The 23361-nt window shown below is 30.0% G+C and overlaps 1 protein-coding gene and 1 non-coding gene across 3 annotated transcripts in view; both read right to left on the bottom strand.

The window, feature by feature from the left end:
• The window catches only part of loh (thrombospondin type 1 domain containing lonely heart), a 263706-nt gene that overhangs the window by 121766 nt on the left and 118579 nt on the right, over positions 1–23361 (bottom strand). For both annotated transcript variants that reach the window (XM_088194947.1, XM_088194948.1), the window contains exons 4-8: positions 21407–21479; positions 21185–21333; positions 12651–12810; positions 12483–12585; positions 12282–12412 (exon numbers count right to left, since the gene is read on the bottom strand). In XM_088194947.1, coding sequence (XP_088051073.1) covers positions 12282–12412; positions 12483–12585; positions 12651–12810; positions 21185–21333; positions 21407–21479 — 616 coding nt within the window. The remainder of the gene's footprint in view (positions 1–12281; positions 12413–12482; positions 12586–12650; positions 12811–21184; positions 21334–21406; positions 21480–23361) is intronic.
• On the bottom strand, positions 21618–21689 carry TRNAP-UGG (transfer RNA proline (anticodon UGG)). The gene has a single exon. It is a non-coding gene; the product is annotated as a tRNA-Pro (tRNA).

The raw sequence follows: 23361 nt of genomic DNA, 5'->3' as shown, positions 1-23361 counted from the left end.
GGTTCATTGTTTTTCGATGTGCGTATTTTAGTAGCAGAAGGATGATTAAACGAGACCTTAGAAGCATAGATCCTATTTAAAAGTGACGCAGATAAAAATCAAATAAAACAAATAGTAATATTATCTATAATCTTGTTCAGGAAAATTTGTTGAAAATATGGGAATAAATTACACATGCTTTAAAATGAAACGTTTTAGGTAAGTTTCACTATATATTATATACTAACTTTAAACGATTCAAATAACTATTAGACAGTTATTTTATTTGATATAATAGATTGAAATAAAATAAATTAAAATTAAATACGAGTTAGACCTCTGTTTTAGTTAATTTATAAAAATATAACAAAAATGTTATTATTATCTAAAATAAATATATTAATTTAATTGACTATATAAATAGCAACAAAATTGTATAATATTTTTCATGTCCTAATTAAAAAACATATAGACAATAAATTAGCTAAAAAGGTCATTCTAATATTATAATAATACAAGTTAGCAAAAAACTGTTTGTCTAATATTATGCCATGTTGTATTTTATGTATTTGCAAAATGAGGTAATATTTCTGGAACTAAAATATATTATATAATTTATGCAAAATGTAAAAAACATATTTATGTTCGCCGAACAACAATGTATTAATGGTAATTTGTATGCAAATTTCATAATTGATTTTTTATTTCTTCGCAAATAAATTAAACATTGAAAGGTAAATATATCTGAAGATTGTTGATTTTTTAAATTAAAAAGCTTACAGCTACAGTAGTTACTTTTATCTAGAGCAGCGATACTCAACCTGCGGCCCACAAAGATTTTGTGAGTTAGCAAATATTTTTTTTCATTTAAAAAAAAATAATGTTTAAAAAGCGATTGATAATCTACTTAACATTTTATTTTCTAATTTTTACGTGAATATTATATGATATAAAATAAAAAGCTACAATTTAATTAACAACTATTTTTTACAATATTACGATTTTCATTAATTGAGAATTAAATGAAGCACATATAAACCAAATTTTGACCAATAGGAGAACGCAAAAAACAATTATCTCTTCTCAGAAGTCAAAAATCCACGTCAAAAGCAATAAAATCGTGCCGTCGCCGTCGCAGTGGGAACGCTCGTTACCGAGCGTTCCCACTGCGACGGCGCCGACACGATTTTATTGCTTTTGACGTGGATTTTTGCCTTCTGAGAAGTGATAATTGTTTTTGCGATCTCCTATTGACCAAAATTCGCTTTGAATATACTTTGATCAGCCCTTTTATATTAGAAGTTCATAGTAATATTGCTAATGTTAGCTATCATATTTAGTGTAAAAACGAAATACGGACTATGCTATCGAGCAATGCCTGTCTGTAAGAGGTGAGTTGACTTTGGTTGTATTTTAGACTTGACCTAATAACATTTCTAAAAGACTAGGTTTGGGTTTGAGCAGCAAATAGACGTTTCGCGACTGTCAAATTGAGTTTCATATACATTATAGAGCAGCATATAATTTCACCAGCGCTTATCAATAAAATTATATTTTCACTAGTAAAAATATATATCTACTGGTGAAAACGTATTTGAACTTCGCTAGTAATAATATAACTTGCTAGATAAAATATATTTTCACTGGTAAAACTACTGTTTGCACCTACTGATGAATTCTGATTTGATTTTACTGAAATTACATATTTTAAAAATATTTTTAAAAAACTGTTTTTTTTTAGATTTTCTTAAACGTCCTTCCCGCTTTTTCCGAAAAGGGGGGGGGCAATCCAAATATAAAAAACAATATTTTTTTAAATTTGCATTTTATTTAAATTCATAGTATTTTATCAAATGACGTGCATTTTTTTGGGAAAATTCAAGAGGGGAGGGGAATACCCGACCTGCCCTCCCCATATGACGTCCCTGTATCTTACACTTTACACTAGTGTTTTATATAGAGAGTTATTTCTCGAGAAAAATGTCTCATTTCTCGTGTAATTTTATAAAGCATTTTTTTATTTTATAAAATTAAATTTGTACGAATTATTTTAAAAGGTTTACAACCCCTGCCTTTTTAATAACGCTGCATAAGTAAAGGCGGGTTCATGCCTAATATGTATACTTCTTTCAAGGGGTCTGGGAATACCGGAAATTTTCTTACAAATTGCTTAATTTTGCTTAAGCAAAAAAAAAGACAGTCAGATAAGAAACTTTTTCTAAAATGTTCGTGACAGATGTTTTAAAAATGCATACTTTTTCGATAGATGATCCACATTTTTTTTGCAACCGGCTACATTTTTTTTTGCAACTCTAACCGGCCGGCGGCTTTATCTTTTCTTTGGTGATCTAAGAACCCGCTCCGGTAAGAATAAATTATGCATGGTCATCGGCAGAATTCAAAATGTTTTAGGGATATTCTGTATTTTCGATAATATAAAAGGTTTTTTTATATTGTTATTGCCAATTGTCTCACGATTATTGGTAATTGTCTCAAGATTATTATTGACAGCCGAAGGGGTCTTAAAATTGTTGTTAAAAAATTGGAAAGTATCAATTCTGAGCTAAGCTCGAAATTTAAACGGGCAATAAAGAAAAATTATTTAATCGAAGAAACCAGACATTGATGTCATCAATTAAATATTTGCAAAAACCAGAATCTTTCACTAGTCAAAAAATAATGACTTATTTAGTGATTTTTCAAAAGCAGAAATATGTAAAATGGGGAAAGAAATTATTTACAGATTATTTATTGGTATTAAGAACCCTAACGACTCAATTAAATCATTAGATACCATTGAAGAAAATGAAAATTTATCATTGGCGCAACAATTAAAGAAAAAAAAATCTTTCAACTTTATAGAGTATAAGAAAACCAACATCTTACGAATTAACGAAGAAAGAATTCAGAATATTTTAATCATTGGGTAAGAGAACCATTACTTTACAGAAGCCTTGTTGTCAATTAAGCCAACATCATAGATGGTATGTGTTTTTTAAAGGTTTATTTTAAGAATAATATGTAGTATTTGCAATAATTTACTGTATTTTTATAGTAATTTTTTCCATTATATTACATTAATATAGCAAACATCTGTATTTGGCCCAGAGGAAAAAAATTGAGTATGACTGATCTAGAGCTATAGTAATTTTCGATTATTATCGGCTATCTATTATTAAAGGGTTTAAATGCAAAAACACGTTAATATACCTCTTTTAATAGCTGTTCTCAATTTTTTGATCTTTTAATGTTTGTATTTACGAATAATCACTTTGATTAGCGTGTAATGCCCTTTAATACGGCAATTTGGTTTGCGTTCACCCCCTTGTTACAAATGCACCTCTGCCCTCGGAGGTCAATTGCGAAACGAGCCATCAATAATCGAGTAATGGACGTGTAAAGAAAAAATCGCATCTCACACGATCGGATTAAAGTGTTGCACTTTACGTGGCGTGACGAATCTTAAGAGAGAAGAGAGAAACATAGCGTCCGCCGCCGGCGGTCAAATTAAGACGGAGATAAAAAAATGTACCAATTGCATTCGCCAATTTGACAATAAATTGCTTATTAATACACACAGCCTCGAATGCTTTTTGACGGGTCAAGTTGCAGATGAAAAGTATTTCGACGACCGTGACAAGATGCAAATTTAGATTGTATTGCCAGCGAATCAATTGTCATAATTCATCATTTATCGCCGTTGGTTGTGATGCGCATTGTAATTTATAATTTGTTTGGAGATGAAAAAAATTGAGTCAAATAAAGATTATTATTGGGTTCCAAGGCTAAAAAATAGTTCCTGGATTAATAACCAAGAACATATTTATACTACGCTGTACAAGATTTTTGCCACAAATACAAATACAAAATAATCCAAATAAATGCAAAATTACACGATTATTAAAAATGTATCATTAGTTATGGTATTTAGATATGCAATTGACATTATGCCTTAAAAAAATTATAAAAAAAAACATTTTTAATTGATTTTTTATTATATTTTTTAATATATTGCGTACTTTAAACTAATAAAAATTTAGGTATTAAACTCTGCTTTTAAAGTAGCAGAATTAAGTATTATCAGAGCATACTCGTTACTAAAAAAATGCGTTTGAGTATTATTTTTATTAAAATATGCACATTTTTTGTAGAACTAGTATTTACCAATATTAAATTAAGTGCCAAATTAATATATATCAATATAAATAGTTTTGTTAGTTTCATATTTTGAACGAAAATATTTATTTCACCCGATATTATTTGTCATTACGTCATATGTATTAGGAAATATGAGCATTGTGTTTGTGATATTTAATTTTGTTTTGAAATACTATTATTGTACTATTACAAACGTCAACCCAATACGTTATAACGGAGATTAAAAATTAGGACATACGATTAGGTAAGATTATTAGACTTAAACTGAGTCTGGGAAGCAATGATATATGTTTTATTCATTTTTAACTAATGCTAGAGTACCTAAATAATTATTTAGTAAAAAGCGGTATTCGAGAGAAATTGTAATATTCGGAACACCTAAGAACTTGAAGCGATACATAAATAAATATAGCTACTTAGTGCGATAAGTATTTTTTGTAAAAAAAAATACTTAACCGCAGCACGTAGATCTTTGAGACACACGTCAAACAAAGGTATTTAGTATCATTGCAAAGCGATCACAATGGTTACGCTCATAAAGGTTCACCCGGAAGACATTCTTTTCACATTGATACATATGGTTTAACAGTACCATTGATCTAAAAAAGCCTTTTATTTTATTCATCAAAGCTACAAAGAATATACATACGTATAAAATAGGCGACCAGAGAGACTCAGACATTTTAAAAGGCACCAACAAAGATTCCGAGTATTTAATACAATCATTTTGGATTAATCTAGATTATTTTTCATTCGAGTATAATTTATAATTATGCAATAAAACTTTGTATCAAAAAGCTCTTCCAGCGTCCAACTGACTAAATAAATTATAGCACATGGCATAAGCTATTGATATTACGTATGTTTCAAATATTATATATCAATAAACAGCTGGTGCCTCGTTTTTATTGATTGCGTATTTTTTATAAATAAAAAGATTCTGCTGTAAAAATAGAACCCATTTTTACAGCATTCATAAAAAACTACTGCATTTTGCAACAACTTGATTTTACACTAAATTTCTTTGACATAAAAAAAGCTCAAAAGCACAAAGAAAAATAGTTATTATTGCAGTAGACCATATTATACATATAAATATATGAAGAAACTATTTCTTAAAAAAAAATATATAATTGAGGGAGTATATTTTTATTTTTATTTTTATTTTTTAGATTAAATTAAGACCATCGTGGCCTAACAGGTTACCCCAATGCGCCACGATGGTCGAAAACAAATTTCAAATTTACAAAACAAAAAAAAACGTATATATACATAAATAGAACAATACTTAAAAATAATAAACATAACAAAAAATTATAAAATATCAAAATGAAATGATACAAACTGGATCAGCTCCTCGTAGCTAACATTAAAAAGGTCAATATGTAATGCCAGCGTATTAAGGAGCCGGATGGCCACAGCTATAGGCGAGTCGGCAAGTGCAGACGTCCTAGCCCTAACGGTCATCAAAAGAGGACGCGATCGTGATTCTCGAAAATGTTCCGGAACCCAAAACTGGAATTCTTCGAGAATAGCTGGATTGTCGACAGCACCTTTTAGTAATTTGAAAAAATGCTTAGCGACATACAATTTCCTGCGAGAGCTCAGCGAATCATATCCCACGCTCCTAAAAGAAAGGCGCTGGGATATATGTACGGATAATAACCAAATGTCATTTGGAAAGGTATCTTAAATACCTTTTTTGAATTTTTCCCACTAAACGGGAATATTTGGTTATTCGGGGATTCCAAATTATAGATCCCGATTCAAGAATGCTACGAAGTAAGGTGTCATAAAGGATGCGAATAACTGACGGCTCGTCAAAGTGAAAGGCATTCCTCATAACAAAGCCGAGCATCTCGAAAGATTTATCACAGACGTCGTGTATGTGTAGAGAGAACCTCCAGTTGCTCTCGAAAGTGATTCCGAGATCTTTAGTGGAAGTTTTTCTATTCAAAATGTTACCACCGAGATGGTAGAAATAAGCTGATGGCGAACGGGATCAAGAAAATGACACAGTATGGCACTTTCCGACACTAAAGGGCAGACGGTTAACGTAAGCCCATTTCCATAGAGAGTCTAAATCACTTTGTAGAGAGAGAGTCCACAACAGATCGAATGCATTTATATAATTTTAAATCATCTGCGTACAGAAGAAAACATGAATTTGTAATTGCTGTATTTATGTCATTAATAAATAACACAAAAAGCAGAGGGCCCAGATTGGATCCTTGAGGAACCCCCGAAGAGGTAAAATATTCTTTCGACAATCGGTCACCATAGGTTACAAACTGTCTACGATTGCTTAAATAACTCTAGAATAGCCGAGTTAAATTATCCGAGCAACCGAGGTTCGACAATTTTTTTAATAATAACTTATGACAAACTTTGTCAAAGGCTTTCTCAAAATCTGTATACACGACGTCTACTTGAATTCCCGCATCGAGAGAAGTTGTCACCGTTTTGGTGAACGACAGAAGGTTAGTAACAGTGGAACGGGCAGGACGAACAAGACTTGCCGAAAGTGATTATAGAGATATTTATGAATAATTATTTCAAATAATTTAGCAGGAGCTGACAACACTGCAACTGGTCTATAATTCTTTATATATAATTTGTCACCCTTTTTATGAATAGGGGTGACTTTTGTGCATTTCCATAGATCAGGAAATGATGATGTCTTGAGAATCAGATCATAGATACATTTTAGAGGAGCAGCGAGACTGACTTCGCAACCCTTCTAAGGTAATAACAGAAAAAATCTATAACCTCTGCTCTAATACAATATAATTCAAACTTTAGTTTTTAAATAAAAGCTACACTATATTTGCGTTAACACAGTCAGTTAGAGAGTTATCCATTTCATCATTATCCATAATTTGCGTTTACGATATGGATATACGTTTGATATATTCCGGTTTATTTTTTGAAAATATTTATAGAATTTTTTTCTTCTATAAATGTGTTCATAAAATACATCAGTATCGTGTGATTTAGAGCTAATAGTAGGGGCGTAAAACCAAACTTTCTATCTCTGATGATGCAATGGATGGCTTTCGCACTGACTGTGTTAACGCAAATATGGTATAGACTATTTATCTTAAAAATTAAGTAAGCCACAATAAAATAATGTACAAATGAGACAAAAGTAGAAAAAAATATCTAGCTCCTAAGTACTATTTTTGAAAAAACACTTTAATCATAAATGGTGGCGTATGAAGAGCTATATTGTTTAATGTTTTTTTCTTGAGTAAAAATATATAAATTTCTATTTGAATCAATTGCTCTGTCAATCATAAATCAATAAATAACACATACACAATCTAATATTATTAATATCATTAATTTTAACACATAATTCATGTCTAGCACCCTTCAAACATTATTCACTCCGTCACACACATCAAACACAAAACACGACGTATTTCGATCGGCTGCCACCCAATTTGAAACAATTACTATAAACATATATTACCGAGTTTTCAACGAGCCGTCGATACTCACAACCCATAGATTACTAAGAGCAAAGGTGTCGAGATCGTTACTGTTGAAAGGGCGCGAACGTGGTCATGGCATTTTTTTTAATTTGACACGATCGAAAATTAGGATCTATAATTTATCCACGATCGTAATTTGTCAATAAGACGTATAGCGCCATTCGACAGAATAACGATACATAACGATAACCGTTTTAGTCATCATCGACAGGGCCGTATCTGGGTATAAAATATAAAATTATCGCATTACATTAATATCATTGTAATTAGATTATAGACATGGCAAATTAATACGTGCGTTCAGTGTACGAAACCCGGTCGTTATGCATATATGTAGATATTGTATCGCGTATAAGGAAACCGGTCGTGCTTTTACAATATTTATCTCTCCAGGAAAAATTATCGTAAATTTCAAACCAATTACGTTATACGCCACATACTAGTCACATACACGTCAGAGATGATGGGTTGTCGGGTTTACGTGATGGCCATTTTGAGATGTCTATGATATGTTATTAGTTTTAACTGTTTGAACATGGAGAATAAGAGCATCGGTATATCTACGTAACAGTCTACATACAACCTAATATATTAATTACAAAGTATAACAATACATGCCACAAATATAAGGTAGCTCTTATATAACACTAGTATAAATAAGGAGAGATATAGTGTTGCTCTGAATTAACAATGCTTTGCAAAGTGATAATTTAAATAAGATTCAATTTTTATTTGAAACTATTTTTACCATTCTGATTAGCTCACAGTATTTTTGGATGATATTGCGATACAGTATCCATTATTCACGGTCAAGATTTTGATTTTGAGCGTCTTGTTAACTTGTATCACTACATCATCTATCTACGTATAATACATTTATGTACATATCGAAGTGATTGACGAACGTCACGAGCTGAGAGATATTTGCAATGCTGTTCACTTCAGTCAATGCACCCAAAATGCATTAGCTCGACTTGAAACGATGTTTGGCAGAAGATAAGCGTTTGAAACAACATATCTCCATCACAAGCACCGAAAACATGCCGCATTTTTAGATCATTTAACTGATGGTGAGACGAGCGTTAAAGCATTCCAGATGCTGAGAACAAAAATTGAAATGGCACATTCAAAAACTCGAGTGTTGACTCCTTTAAAACTAAAAGCTCCAACAAAGAGAGCAATATCCATAACGATGAAAAATCGTATAAATGTAGGTTAAAGTACAGATTTACCCCATTGTATCGCATTGGGATTATTATGACATGTTACAACGGTACTTTTCTAAATAAATAAAATATATAACACTGGTCTATCGTGCTAATATAAACAGGTTAATCAATAAGTAGATTCAAGATATTCAGACATTTAAATATTTATTAAAAATGATAAAAAAGCAGATAAATATGTTATTTTTTGTATTTTGACGCATTTCATAAAATTTATAGTCCATGAACAGTAATATAAAAATATAATATGTACATATACACTTGTATATGTATTATATTTATATATATATAATATTAACCTTTAGTCTATCGCTCTGAAAATATTACTATATACATATCTAGTGACTACTATTTAGTTTTCTAGCAATATATTGCTATGTATGTTTCCAGAAAATACGACGCATTAGATCTCATTTTAATCTAACGAACGCCACGGGCTTCGTAACCTACGCGGTTATTTGATATAAGGATATATGCGATTCAAAGTTCCTTTACATTCCTGAATCATACTGATGTATCCGATATAATAGCGTGTAATGTTTCTACATAGCTCTGGGCGTTTTAGGGACCGCTTGCATTAGATAATAATGTATATGTTCAGCACAACGCGTCTATGGTAGTATTAAAAATAAGTTCAAAGTCGCCTTTTGCTGAATTCAGATCTTGTCGGTTATTCTAGTTTCAGCGTATAGTTCGGTGGATAAGATACGGCCTAAGGGTTTTAAGATCGATTTGTATTCCTTTGACGGAGTCCTACAAAGTGCTATATCACGATTCCCGAGTCGTTTATGGTAATATAGTATCGATGTCAAAACATTATAACGGGCGAGACGACTTATGAGACAATGATACGTCTAAAGTGCAAGAAAATTATGTATGCCGGTCGGAGAATGACAATGGGAAATTCTTTTCTTGGTGAAATATGTAACTGAGATAGAGGCTGAATTGTCGCAGTTTTAGTGGGGAACGAATAAAAATGCAAACAGTGTTATTAGGCGATAAGATAAGAAGCATCGAGATGTAAACAAAGATTGTTTCTGTTACTTTCGGCGTAAATTTTTCTTAGATTCAATGAAAAGAGTTATCGGTTGAAGTATTAAGAACAACTTATTAATTATTTATTTATGTTTTTCTCAGTACATGAAATGAATTTATCATAATAAATAAGGAAATTACATACACCAATCCCTCAATTTACGCGGTAGATACGTTCCAAGAAATATCGCGTAATTGAGGCATATAACAAAAGTTGAAATATAACGATTGAATAGTAAGTATTCACGTGTAAATTTTAACGTTTCTTTAACATATAAAGTAAACGACAACATCTTCAACGACACGTGTGCACTCCAAAAAGCAACTCAGGACTCACTGCATGGACAGTGTGAGAGGTTCCAGATGTAGGTGAAAGTCAGCACATAAACCCATGCCTTTGTAAATTTAAAAAAAAATTAAATTAATAAATAAATAAAGCGTAAATCGAGGAATAAGTGTATTTTAATACAAATTATTATAGAAAAAAGTAGATATTGTATACACTATATTTTTATCTATGAGTCTGTTTATTCTAAATTATTCTACTTTTAAATATATTTATTATTTTATCAAAATTAAGATCCTAATCACGCAATACAATACTCTACATTTTTTTTGGAAATTAGTGACAGATTTTTCGAGAAGCATTCTAATATCGTGAAACGTAAAAAGGTAGGGTAGACTAGTATATTGAAAAAGGACACTTATCTTTATTTAACAGTAGATCAAGTCGCTTATTCATATCTGTCGGTAAATACAGAAAGATTTTGCAAGAAGAATCCAAATATCCCGCTACCAGCTCATAATTTCACGCTGCCAGCAGATAGGGAACGGACTTTTATACCCATGTCTATTTTGAAATAAACTTTTATAAAAAAAAAAAAATGATGCTTTCAAGTTTATAATTCGCGAGAGTTGACAATAGTCAGCACTTGATAATTTGTTTGTTTCTCGTTTGACTCATAGTAGAAACGAATTTTTGCTGTCAACAATATATTGGAACGGGTGAGCCCTTTTACGTGTTTTTACGATAAGCAAATTCATATATTTAAATTGTCGCACGCTCATGGATATAAAGCAAAATAAGAGTGGTTCTGAAATATTTCTTTGCCATTTTTTCTATTTTACTTGGTTTCATGACAAAATTTAATCTTAACTGTAGATTTTAAAATTTATATACTATGACTAAAAATACATATTTCTTGGATACAACTTTATGAAAAATATATTGTTTATCCGTCATTCTAAGAATATTTTAAAATTGATTATCAACCATAATAGTTTTGTAACAAGTCACCGTTGTAATTAATTTTTAAACACTAATTTTAATCAAAATTTAATCTAATGGTTGAAGTTTAGGAATCCCTTCCCCTCTTGTTACTTATATTTTATAATGAACCTCCGCTTTTTGTTTCTCAAATGCAATTCTAAACTTATCTGTATTTGAAAAATAAAATTCATAATTATGTATATTTTTTGTTATCAACATTCTAATAAAATTGTTGTAAACAATCCCGTCTGATTTATATTACAACCATATATCTTTAATAATTAAACTTCTAAATCTATTACTTAAGAAAAAATATTTAATAGTACTTAATTTAAATCAAAATCAATTCGATAGTTGCAAAACGTCCATATACTGTTCAAACCCAATCCTAACCTACACGAATTAATTAAATCATCTTGACCAATCAAAAATGCAAACTAGTAATTTATAAATTATTAATTCAATTTTATATTTCTTACATAGCATTTGTTTGGGAAAGGGGGGGGGAGGCTCGCTCTTTATTTTTGCGTAGGGTCCCGCAGGAGAGCGAAAGTTGGCTGTCAATATTCGTTTTTTTAATATTTCGATTTTAATAAAATTCATAGTATTTAATTATATGATATGCATTTTTCTAGCCAAACTCAATGTGGGGGGGGGGGCACCTGACCCCCCCCCCTCATGACGTACCTGGCCAGCCCTGTATATTATATACATTTTTTTAATAATATACTACTATAAATATTCATAACCTATAAACATTTTAATTTATTTAATATGAATTATAAATAAAAAATAATACTCTATTCGAAATATGAATACTTTTTAATATTTGCTTATTGTAGTTTTTCCACAAGCTATTGACTAAAATTTATATTTTAACTTAGCAATCTTTTGAACCAAAACACATTTAAATGACTATCAAGAGATGGCGTTAATAAATGTGATATTAAAACTAAAATTAAAATACAATTTATCTATAAATATATTTATAAAATATTGCATATATAGAAATATATTTTTACCTAAATATATATATATTTGAAGTTATTTTATATTTTGATATATAAAATAGTACATATTATCACCAAGAGATGTCGTTAAAACAAAATATCTTACCTTGCAGTGTCCTTTCACGCAGACTGCTCTAAATCCTGGTTTTGAACATGCCGTACCATCAATCGCTTGAGCCAGTGTAGCATAAAACGACCTACCTGATGGCCTGCAGTTTAACTGACACGGATTTTTACCTATGGGAAAAAAGTTTTCATGACCTTTTAATAAAAATTCAACGATCCATTGATCATGCATAATACTCACTGTCGACATAGGGCAACCATACAAAATAGTGGCCCTTGAAAGGTCGTTTATCGAACGAGGTGCATTGTTCGGCTCTAAAGTCCTTTTCAGGACCAGGACATGCCTGAAAAAAATACAAAGGTCAGATTTGTATTGTGAGCGTAAATAAAATGTGAAATTTGTACATACCCTCGTGTTGCATTCGTGGTATCGCTTGTCTTGTCCAAGACACCTTGGCTCTCTGAGTGTTATGTTGGTTGACGTTTTGATTTCATCAATATGCTGTTTGGGAGATACGTGTGGTTCAGTTTCAATGGGCAGCCGTCTCCTTTTCCTACCTCCTCTCGTCCTAAAAAGAAATAAAACAAACCTTAACATTTTTATTTTATTTATTAGTATTAGTAACAATAAAACACATATAACCCTTTCAACGCGAAGCCCATCATATGATGGGAAATTAATTCAGTTGAAACCAAAAATAAAATGGTTTGTAATATTGTATGTTTTTATCGAAACAGAAGAGAGACATAAAAGTTAGCTTAAAGGCTCATATTTTTCGGGTCGAATTTTAATATGGTTGCGGTCAGTATTTATATTAAGTGATTCAGAATATAAGCGATCAGAATAAATATTAGATGGTCAAAATTTATATTATTTGATCGGAATTTATATTAAATGGGTAGAATTTGAATTGGACTAATCAGAATTTATATTAAATGGTAAAACAATATTTTAGCAGATGGTCAAAATTATTAAGCTCAGTAAAAGAATTGCCAGTATTTATATCAAATGATCTGTATTTTAACGTCAAGATCGGTCGCCGCTCTGTCGTTATTCCCGCTACGTTCGTCGCTCTGAATACCTTTGCGTCCTATATTTTATTTTGACCGTATATTTATATATTTTTATTTTGACCGTATTTTATAATTATGCACAAACTCCTAATAAAATTCTGACCGAGGCTTGATTTTTTTTTTGACCCAAAATCGATTTAAATTTTGACCATTTATTTTGTTGACTTAATCAAATAAGAATTACATTAATGTTATAATTATTATTTATAGTAAAACAATCAAATATATAAATGCAAAATAAACCAGATTGTGACAGTATTTATTTATAAGTGTATATGCTGTTATTTACACAACAAATTCAAACGTTGATCAATTTATTCTTCACTTTTTTTATATCGATTATTATTATAATATTTTAACTGCATCGTTTTTAACAGTGAAACTGTAATGTGCATAAAAATGGATTTAGCGCTGGAAATTCAGTCCGATAATATAAATATCAGCCGCGCTGGAGTATACCCGCGCCAAATGAGCATCGCGGCAAAAGGGTTAAAGTTCATACGTGAAAAATTGTACCAAAATATTAAGCAGGTAAATATTATTAAGGTAAAAAAAATAAATACCGTGTATTGGATCAAAAATATATCTCAATGACAAGAAACAAGCTGCGTTAAAAGCTTTTAACAACAAATGAAACCGTAACTATGCAAGAGGAGCATTTGAATAAATCAATAACGTCAAATGTTAACAAATGAAAAATGATTTTTTTCAGAAATTATCAATACAAAGGATAAACCTAAAATAAATTTTCATATAAAACTCTGTTTGCAAATATGGAACTATCGCGTAATAAATGAACACGCTGTTATTCGCAGGAGCTATTCCACTCTAGCTTAAATTTTCAGATGATTAATAGACAAGCAATTACCAGAAGGGTTGTACATCTCAAGATATGAGATGACCAACGACATTCATCGTAATGTTAAGCTACGCCTGTTAAATACAACCCTATTAATAAAGCAAGAGTATGTATTTTGAGTGTCTTTTGTAATCTTGTGAGGCTTCAATTATGACAAAAATATATGTAACAATCTATTTGTTGCAAAAGACAATGGCAATTGTTATTATTAAAACACGTTTTTTAAAAATAATGAGTAGCTTATGTTACAGATATTAAAGTTAATAGTTTCAGTCTATTATTGTATGTTTAGTCGCTCTTATAAAAATTACAATTTAACTTATGTTTTTGTTTGTCAAAGCACATTTGTTCGATTGTAACTCTCTACTGGGTATTTATGCAGGAACTCGCACAAAAATTATTATAGTATGAGAAACACTCATTGAACGAAAAAACTTTGTAGCATATTTAATACTTTATAATAGCATGTTTACTATTTTACCAGCATTATATTAGCGCGCGTGCCAATCGAACATTTTGACGGATTATAAACACTTGAAAATATACCTTACGAAAAGACATAAATAAAGGTCAAACGGTGTATATACAAAGTGTCTAATGAAAATGCTATAAAACGAGAGCGTTGCCAAATCTCATGCCATTACTAGGCAACAACATTTACATTATCTCTATATTTTATATTTGGACGAAAAGATTAATGCATATCATAATAAAAAAGTACAGTTCCACTTGCGATAAAAGCAGTTTTATACTTTTAAAAAAATGGGTTTCTGTGTTTAAAAAGAAACACCGTTGGGAGACCATTTAATAGAGAGAATATTTTTGTATGCTCAGTATGATGCTTTATGGGAGAAATATATTGACAATATTTCGTGTATAAATCTAGCACAATAAATTATTTAAAAAAATATAAGACAGTCAAAATCCAGATTCAAAAAGAAAATGATGGGTAGGTTTGCTTCAAAGAGGTTTATGGTCTTAAAACAATTAAAGATAAAATTATAAAGTAGAATATTACCTAATACAACTAAAAATACTAAAATGATCTGTTCAGAAAAAATATTAATTTATTTATTGCCGGTATGCTTAAAAAGCAGAAATCAATTTGTAAAATTCTAAAAAAATTATTCTAATAAATTGATTTTATTGATGTTTAAGCTTTTGAGTTCACTCGGCATAGATCGATTAAATTAAACCTTGACCGGTTCAAAAGGTCGCCCTTAACTAAAATCTTAGATGGTCGGTCGATTCTGGGCAGGACCGCTCGGTTATTTGTTATCTCAATGCGATTGAGATCCGAGCGTGTAAATCAGTGGTCGTAAAACCGTAAAACGAAAAAACATCAAAGACCGTTGAATTATTATCATGTTTAGAAGACGAGGTTGTTTTTCATAAATTTCATCTTTCTCCTACCCATACAAAATTCTATTTTAACACACGAGTGTTAATTCCGTCGACGCGGCGCGTTCGTATTTGCTCGCCCTTTAAAGGTTGAGCATCGCTGTCGAAGGTAAACAAATGATCGTACAACACGTCGGTATGCCGTTGGGGCGGCTCGTTCAAAAATCAGATAAAGCAATTGATTGTACTTCCTACTATTTGTTTGTTTTGTCCGTAGGTCACGTCCTGTTGCTTGGACATAAAATAATAACCCTTTTGTCTAGTCGAGTCATATCTTAATGTGGACTCGCCGGTGCTATAGGGTCATTTAGCGTCTACAAATTTTCTATTTGAAGATCTGTGGGGATAAGATTAAATGCGTGATGGGTTCGGCTTCCAATCGGTTAGTTTGGAATTTTGTTCACTTCGACTATTGTGTGTGATCTATCCTTTTTGATTGAAATTTTTATGAAAATGAGTTTTAGAAGTAGACGTTTAATTTGGATTATGTGAGAGCATATATGGACACAATGAAGTAGCCGCTAACTGTTCAATTTATGGAACAACGAGCAGTAAGAAGCACCAAATATGGTGTGCCTCATTATGGTTTAACGTTGTGTGATATTGCATTACTAGGGTATTACCCGTTGAATAATTAACGGGTGCGCTTTTGTTATAGCAACTCAGAGAGCTTAAATTTGTATACTCTGGTAATGAGATCAATACGTTCGAAAGCTTTTTGTAATAAGGCAAATTATGATACATAATAAACGATGCTTCCTCTTCACTAATTATTTAGCTATCTAGGAAATAGTAACGTGATCTTAAAAATTAATAAAAATATCTTGCTTGCCTCAATTCATATTATATACACATGTATATATACTATGTTGTAATACAATTGTATGATTTGCATTTTTATCTAATAATTTTAGAGAAAAAACAATAGTTTTAAGGTATGATATTTGAGATCTTTAAAAAATTTGGAGTGTGGGTAAGTAAATCAGAAATCTATATAAAAGAGCAAAGTTCTGTGTTTGGTTTAATAAAAAAAGGATTGTGTATTAAGGGTCCATAAAATCATTTATATCAAATGATCTGTATTTTAACGTCAAGATCGGTTGCCGCTCTGTCGTTATTCCCGCTACGTTCGTCGCTATGAATATGATTGTGTATTAAGGGTTTCTAAAATAATTACAGCTACTCCTTTCATATATCCTTTTATTTAAATTATTATTTGCTCACTAATTTATATTAATCTGTTCACATAATATTTAACAGATTAATTTAAATAAACTAATTACATGATTAATAATTATATTATTAATAACTATTTTATTTACCTGTCTATATTTTATTATAAAAACAATGTAAGTTAAAACTTGATTCATACTCTGCAGTGATACATCAGCATTTTACATAAAAAGGGACACAAAATCAAGATTATATCTATGTATATAAATAGAGAAAATATATGTATATAATTGAAGCCATTTTGGCGTAGATTTCTACTATACTTTTAAATAAAATAGCTACCTGCTCGAGAACTAGATAATGAATCAATTCAGAGTTCTAGTTTGCAAAAGCTGGAAAACATTGGTCTGGAATGTTGTTCTTTGAGTAGAAGCATACTGGAAAATTCTGCATTCCATAGTTTTGTAATAGTGATATTAATAAGACTAGATTTACGTATTTTATAAAAATAGATCGTTACTGTCTAAACTAATACGTTAACAGTCATAATACAAATGTATAATCTTCCTAAACAAATTATTTTAATGACTCATTATTTAATCTTCAGAATAAATATGTTTTATTACTTTTTTTAGAAATTAATTTATACACCTTTTTAGTCAATCAAATCAAAAAATTAATTATTAATATATTTTTGTTAAAATTTATAATTAGAAGTTATATTGTATTCCAAATATATTTAAACTTTAAACTTTAGCTATGGATATATCCTTTTTGATGCATATCTATGTATTATACATATACATATGTTTAAAAATAAAGATAACCTAACCTAACCTAATTTAATAAATTAATGGTTGTTTGTATTTGACTGAGTTTAATACAACTTTTTTTTGGGCACTTTCATATTTGAGGTTACTTTAAAATTATTTTTGTTATTATATATTGTAAATAATTTATGCCTATTTTATTAAGTAAAAAACATGTAGAAATAAACATATAATATATGATATCTTCTACTGATTATTTAATAAGTAATTAATATATTTAGTATCATATTTTGATTAAATATTCCAGATAAACTTAAACAAATCATAAAATTACATATAAAAAATTATGCAAATATTTTTATTTACATTGATTAAAAAATAATACAATAAAAAACATTTATCATTTTTAAATGGTAATTTGACTAATTGCACTTTAGGTTTAAATTTACTTGGGCAACATATGCTATAACAATTGTTTATTTTAAAACTAAAATTTTTAGAAATTTTCAATTTGCGTTAGTTTGATATTTCTAGTGAAAATATAGATGTTAAAATATATATTTTTTTTCTTCAGATAGTGAAATAGCACAAAGTTCTTACCTATAGCCAATTTGATTTAATTTAAATGGTTACTATGTCATCTGCATGGAGCAGATATTTTGCTTTTTACAGATGACATAAATCTATTTATCTGATAATAAATCCATAGTTTCGAAATCAAAAATAAATTAGATAAGAAATTGCTGTGTTAATAATATCGATATTAATTTAAATGTCAATAAATGTAAAATATTATTGATAATATATATTTTAAATTAAAGTAAAAAATGTAAATTTTGAATAAATAATAAAAAACATAAAAATCATTTCTTTCATATACATATAAATTTAATAAAAAAAAAACCTTAAAAATAATGATTTCTAAGTAGCAATGATTTTAAAGATCTATAAAGACTATATAGTTGTTGTATAATATTAATTAAATAGTAAAGGGGAAAATATATTTTGTGTTTTTTACAATTGGTTGGTTAATTTCAGAGTCATGCCTGATTTAATATACTTTGTAAATACGCATAGTAAATATTATTAATAATAAATTATGGTTTGTGTGTGAGAGAGGAGGGGGGAAGCAGTTGTTACTCGTTTGGCGACGCGACGGGAGGACGTATGCCAGTCTGCTCCATAATAAACATTTTATAAATATGTAATTATTAAAATAAATCTAACATGTAATTTACTGGCAACCCGTTAACACACAAAATAAATTAGTCCATCAAACTAGTCATAAAAACATGCATTTTTTAATCTATGCTTTTTGCCTTCTGCCAAATTAAATATCCTTTAAATTTCTAAAATATAGAAAGTATTTTTCTGCGTCTTAAATGCGCAGATTTGTTGTTACGCATTTAACAGACGTAACGTAGTCGCTACAAGGACGATGGATAGAGATACCTACAAAATCTGTTTGTAAAATTTGAATATTAGAAAAAGCAACTGTCGAAAATATCTTTATTTTTAACTGTGGGGCTCTTCTTTAAACTTGCACACTTAAATCACTGTAACCACGCCAATAATAAGGATGAACGTAACATAAAAATGTAACTGAACGGACCACCACAATAGCCCTCGTTATGTTCCGGGAAAAATAGCACGTTGTAATATAATTTGTTACAAAATGCGAAATCACATCCCTTAGAGTAAAAACCCTTAAATAAAAATCTATAAAAATGATTACTTAGGGCTCGAAATTTTCATACTAGGAACTACACTGAAATTCAGACCTTAAGCTCACAGCTATTGAAGTTGACGTAATTGATATTTTACAATCCTAAACTAAATCTTATACACTTCAATCGACAATTTTTGGTGCAATTCAGTCAACTTTGCACCACCAGGAGCTATCTTGAGCTTTGAGACGAACTGAAACTTCTACAATGCAAGACTATAGCAGAAAAAATCCGCTCTCGTAACTATAAAAATTCCAGAGAAAAATATGTAAATATGTAAAGAAAGTTCTTTAATAAATTTTTATTTGCCGTTTATGTGAGATAGCTTTATAATTATTGTAGTTTTAATCATATTGCTATATCAATATAAAGACAGCTTCATACGCTTTGTTGTTTCAAAATGGTGGTTATTTAAATAAATAAAAATATATATGGAAGCATCGTTAAAAAAATTGATCGAATTTCCATAAAATTAAGCTGATAAATATATTGATCATCTTTAATTAAAATGGCTGCCATTTAAAAAAATAAAATACAGGGCAATAAAATATTACAAAAATAAGCACAACGACACAGCGACCTTTGTCTGACGGAATATAATGTACGCAATAATGAAATAAATCACTGAATTAATTTCCCATAACAGAAAATAAAATCATTGTGGAAGAACTAATATAATTTTTTCTGTAAAAAGATCAGTGTATATGAAAGGATAAAGTATAACTTTTTTTAATATATTAAAGTAAACCACACAGTGTTTAGTGTTTCATTTGAACTTGACAATGGTGTAGTTAGCTATTTTAAATTTAGTTACATCGAAATAAGAATAGCATAAAATACTAATTCAGCATGTAAACCTATTATTTTTTCTACAAAATAAGCCAAATACAAAACATTAGCCACATTCAAGAATAAATTGTAATTACTAAGCTCTAGTTATTCTCATTTGCTATTTTTAGTATTTCTTTGTTGCTCAATAGTAAAAAATGACAGTCGAATCATTGTTATGTTAACTATGCATAGAGCGCCTCAAAAAAATAAAACAATTTGTGTTTCATACTTCGTATGCGGAAATTTACGGTTGTGGCTTCCATTAAAAAAAAATCACCATTACTATACGCACTAGATCTATATAGAATTTTTTCCATTGTTTCGCATTACAAGGTGTTATTGGGTCAGATGAAAAAAATATGAGCGATGATACTAACCGACAAGTAATTAATAACAATTAAAGCGAGCATTCGCGATACCCATCCCGGCGGAAAGCGGCCCTGGGCGCTTAGATTTGTCAAAACGCGACCCTGGTGACCCCGGGCTAATGATTCGGTTGCGTCAATTTGGAATAACGAACCGATACCAACCTTTGGTCCACAATTGAGCCTAATTTCGAAGGTCGTGGGTAGCAATTGGATACCTATAACGTAAGTTCAGTTAAGATTGGGATTGAAACGTTAGATCCGATGATGGTATGTGTCATTTATCATTTTTTCGTCGAATAGATCGTGATGTATCTTGGATGGTGGTAGATCAGGGTAGCTTCGATATTGTTTCAACGGGGTCACGACATGGTGTCAAACAAAGCCTTCTGTGTTTTGTTCGACGCTTTATGATTCTTTGAGCTTTATATTGATTTTTATCGAAGATCAGTGCTGAAGCAAAGCATTTATTATGAACCTAGATTTACATTTACATGATTTTTTATATATTAATTAAAAGCAATCACTGGTCGCCGATTGAAAAATTAACACACAAGTATGCCATCACTACCACCATGTGAGAACATTATGACTGAAAGATCAAAACACGAATCCAATCGATTCCCCGCAGAGATGGGATTCGATAAAGTTCATGCGTGGTCAGGACGATTAATGGAAACATTGTATCTACTATTTTCGTACAAATGTATAACCACTGATGTGACGATTAAAAAAACACTCACCTGTCGTTCAAGTCGTAGTGTTTACACTCTCTAGTCTGGACAGCTATCCCACCTCCGCATGTTCTGGAGCACAAAGACCAGGTGCCCCAGGGACTCCAGTTTCCTGCTATACTATCAGTATTCCTATTAATCACATCAGTCCGAAAGTTCTGTGAAATAAAATTCATATGATAGTAAAATATTTCAATTTTATATTAATATACAATATAATAATGCAATTACCTCATCTTTGGTATTGAGTGAAACTGTTAGTCTGGATGTTGATACACTCATCAAAGCCATGGCGGTTAATAGCCTGTAAATAATAAATAAAAATCTTATTAAATTTTGGTAAAAACATTTTAAGAAACAATTTTAGCTTATGCCTAATTTTTAATTTGATTTAAATAAATTATAAATAGTAAACCTCTTAATATTTGGGAATAAAAAAATTGGGCTCGTCCGGGATTTGAACCCGGGACCTCTCGCACCCAAAGCGAGAATCATACCCCTAGACCAACGAGCCGTTATAATTTAAATTATATATAGCAAATTAAAATAATAGTAAACAAACGTGAGTAATTAACAGTTGTTTCGTAATAGTGAAACGTGACTAAATTTTATTATGACATAAATAGTTTTTCTATTATTAATGGATTTCTAGTCTAGAGCAGTGGTCTTTAAAATATTTTAATTGCGTACCCTACAGACAATAAAAAAATAGTAACTACATACTTTGAATATATGTACTATATAATATAATACATACTTTGGTAAAAAATTCAAATTTATCTAAAATATTTGATATTAACTTTTTTACCAGTATCTAAATGCATCACTGATGTAAATTTCTAGTTTATTTAATGTTTATGATTTGGGACACTTTGGAGACCATTGATTTTAAATATGTGTTTTATGAAATCTAGGGGTTACGCGGAGTTTCACATATAATGCTTATAAAAAAATTGCAATGAAAGTCATTGAATCAACAACTTACTGGCTTAGATAGCTATTTCGCTGCACAGCCTATTTAAGTAAGTAATGTTCTTAAATAAATATAAGAAAAAAATGTATAAAAATTATCACTATTAACCTTAATTTATAAAATTATTTCGATTACAAATATTATATTTATAAATAAATTAAAATATTATAGGAGTAGAAAGCGACAATCTAACAAAGGTGTTTGACAAACAAACAAAAAATCGCCATTTCAAATTATGCAATAATTTAAAGAACAAACTCATAAACCGCATCAAGTTCACAAACATTTCGTTCAACGCATGGTAATTACGTTATGTAATTGGTCGGCCGCCCTGAGGGGTGATACCGATATGTGTAAGTACACAGGGCGGTAGCAGTATTTTCATAGCAATGTGCAGTTCTCAAGATTATTATTGAATCGCCTTACTATAGTTAAATATGTTTTTTTATTATAATCATAGTCTTGCTTTAGTTATTTATCTATTTATGAAAATAATACTGGTATATTTATTTTTAAAATTGGTATTTTTAGTGACACGTGAATTTTGCGTAGATTCTTAAGAAAAATGGAGTGCAAGTACCTATATTTATTTATCATTAGAGACTTGTGCTAAAATCGATTATATGCTAAAATTATTTTGAAAAAATTACGTTTTATTTATAATAACTGTATTTTTTTTTTTTTTTTGAAGAAATTACTATTTTTGAAGCTAACTTTGCAAGTATACATTTTTTTAAAAGTGCTCATGTAGATACTAAAATGTAAAATATTTTTAAAAAACTGGAAATTAAAATGCAAAAATTGATTAAAATAGATGCTCAAAAAAAGGGTGTCTTTTATCTTAGAGAACGCGTCGAATAATTGTATGAAATTATGTAATATTTATACTATTGTTTGCATCGAAAAGCGACCACAATAACTTTGCTTATAAAAAGCCACCCGAAAGACATACTCTTGCTTCAACAGAGAAGTTTTACATTGGTCTGAATAAAATTCGTCTAAGCTTCAACCCACTTCAAACTCGTCTAAGATGAAAAACTGGGACTCGGAAATCATTCAAATGCCAATAACAGACTACGATAAATCAGAGACCAGAGAGACTTAGCAATCGCTGCAACAGGGATTGTTGAGTCTCTGTCATATTAACACCCGCATTTTATCTGTATATCGGTATAATTTGTATTTGTGTAATATAACTATATATAAAACAGCT

This window comes from Plectrocnemia conspersa, unplaced genomic scaffold (assembly GCF_051122295.1).
Source record: "Plectrocnemia conspersa isolate PC_06_02 unplaced genomic scaffold, ASM5112229v1 ptg000010l, whole genome shotgun sequence".
Taxonomy (NCBI): Eukaryota; Metazoa; Arthropoda; class Insecta; order Trichoptera; family Polycentropodidae; genus Plectrocnemia; species Plectrocnemia conspersa.
The sequence above is the reverse complement of the archived record's forward strand: the minus strand, read 5'-3'. Positions and strand labels throughout refer to the sequence as shown.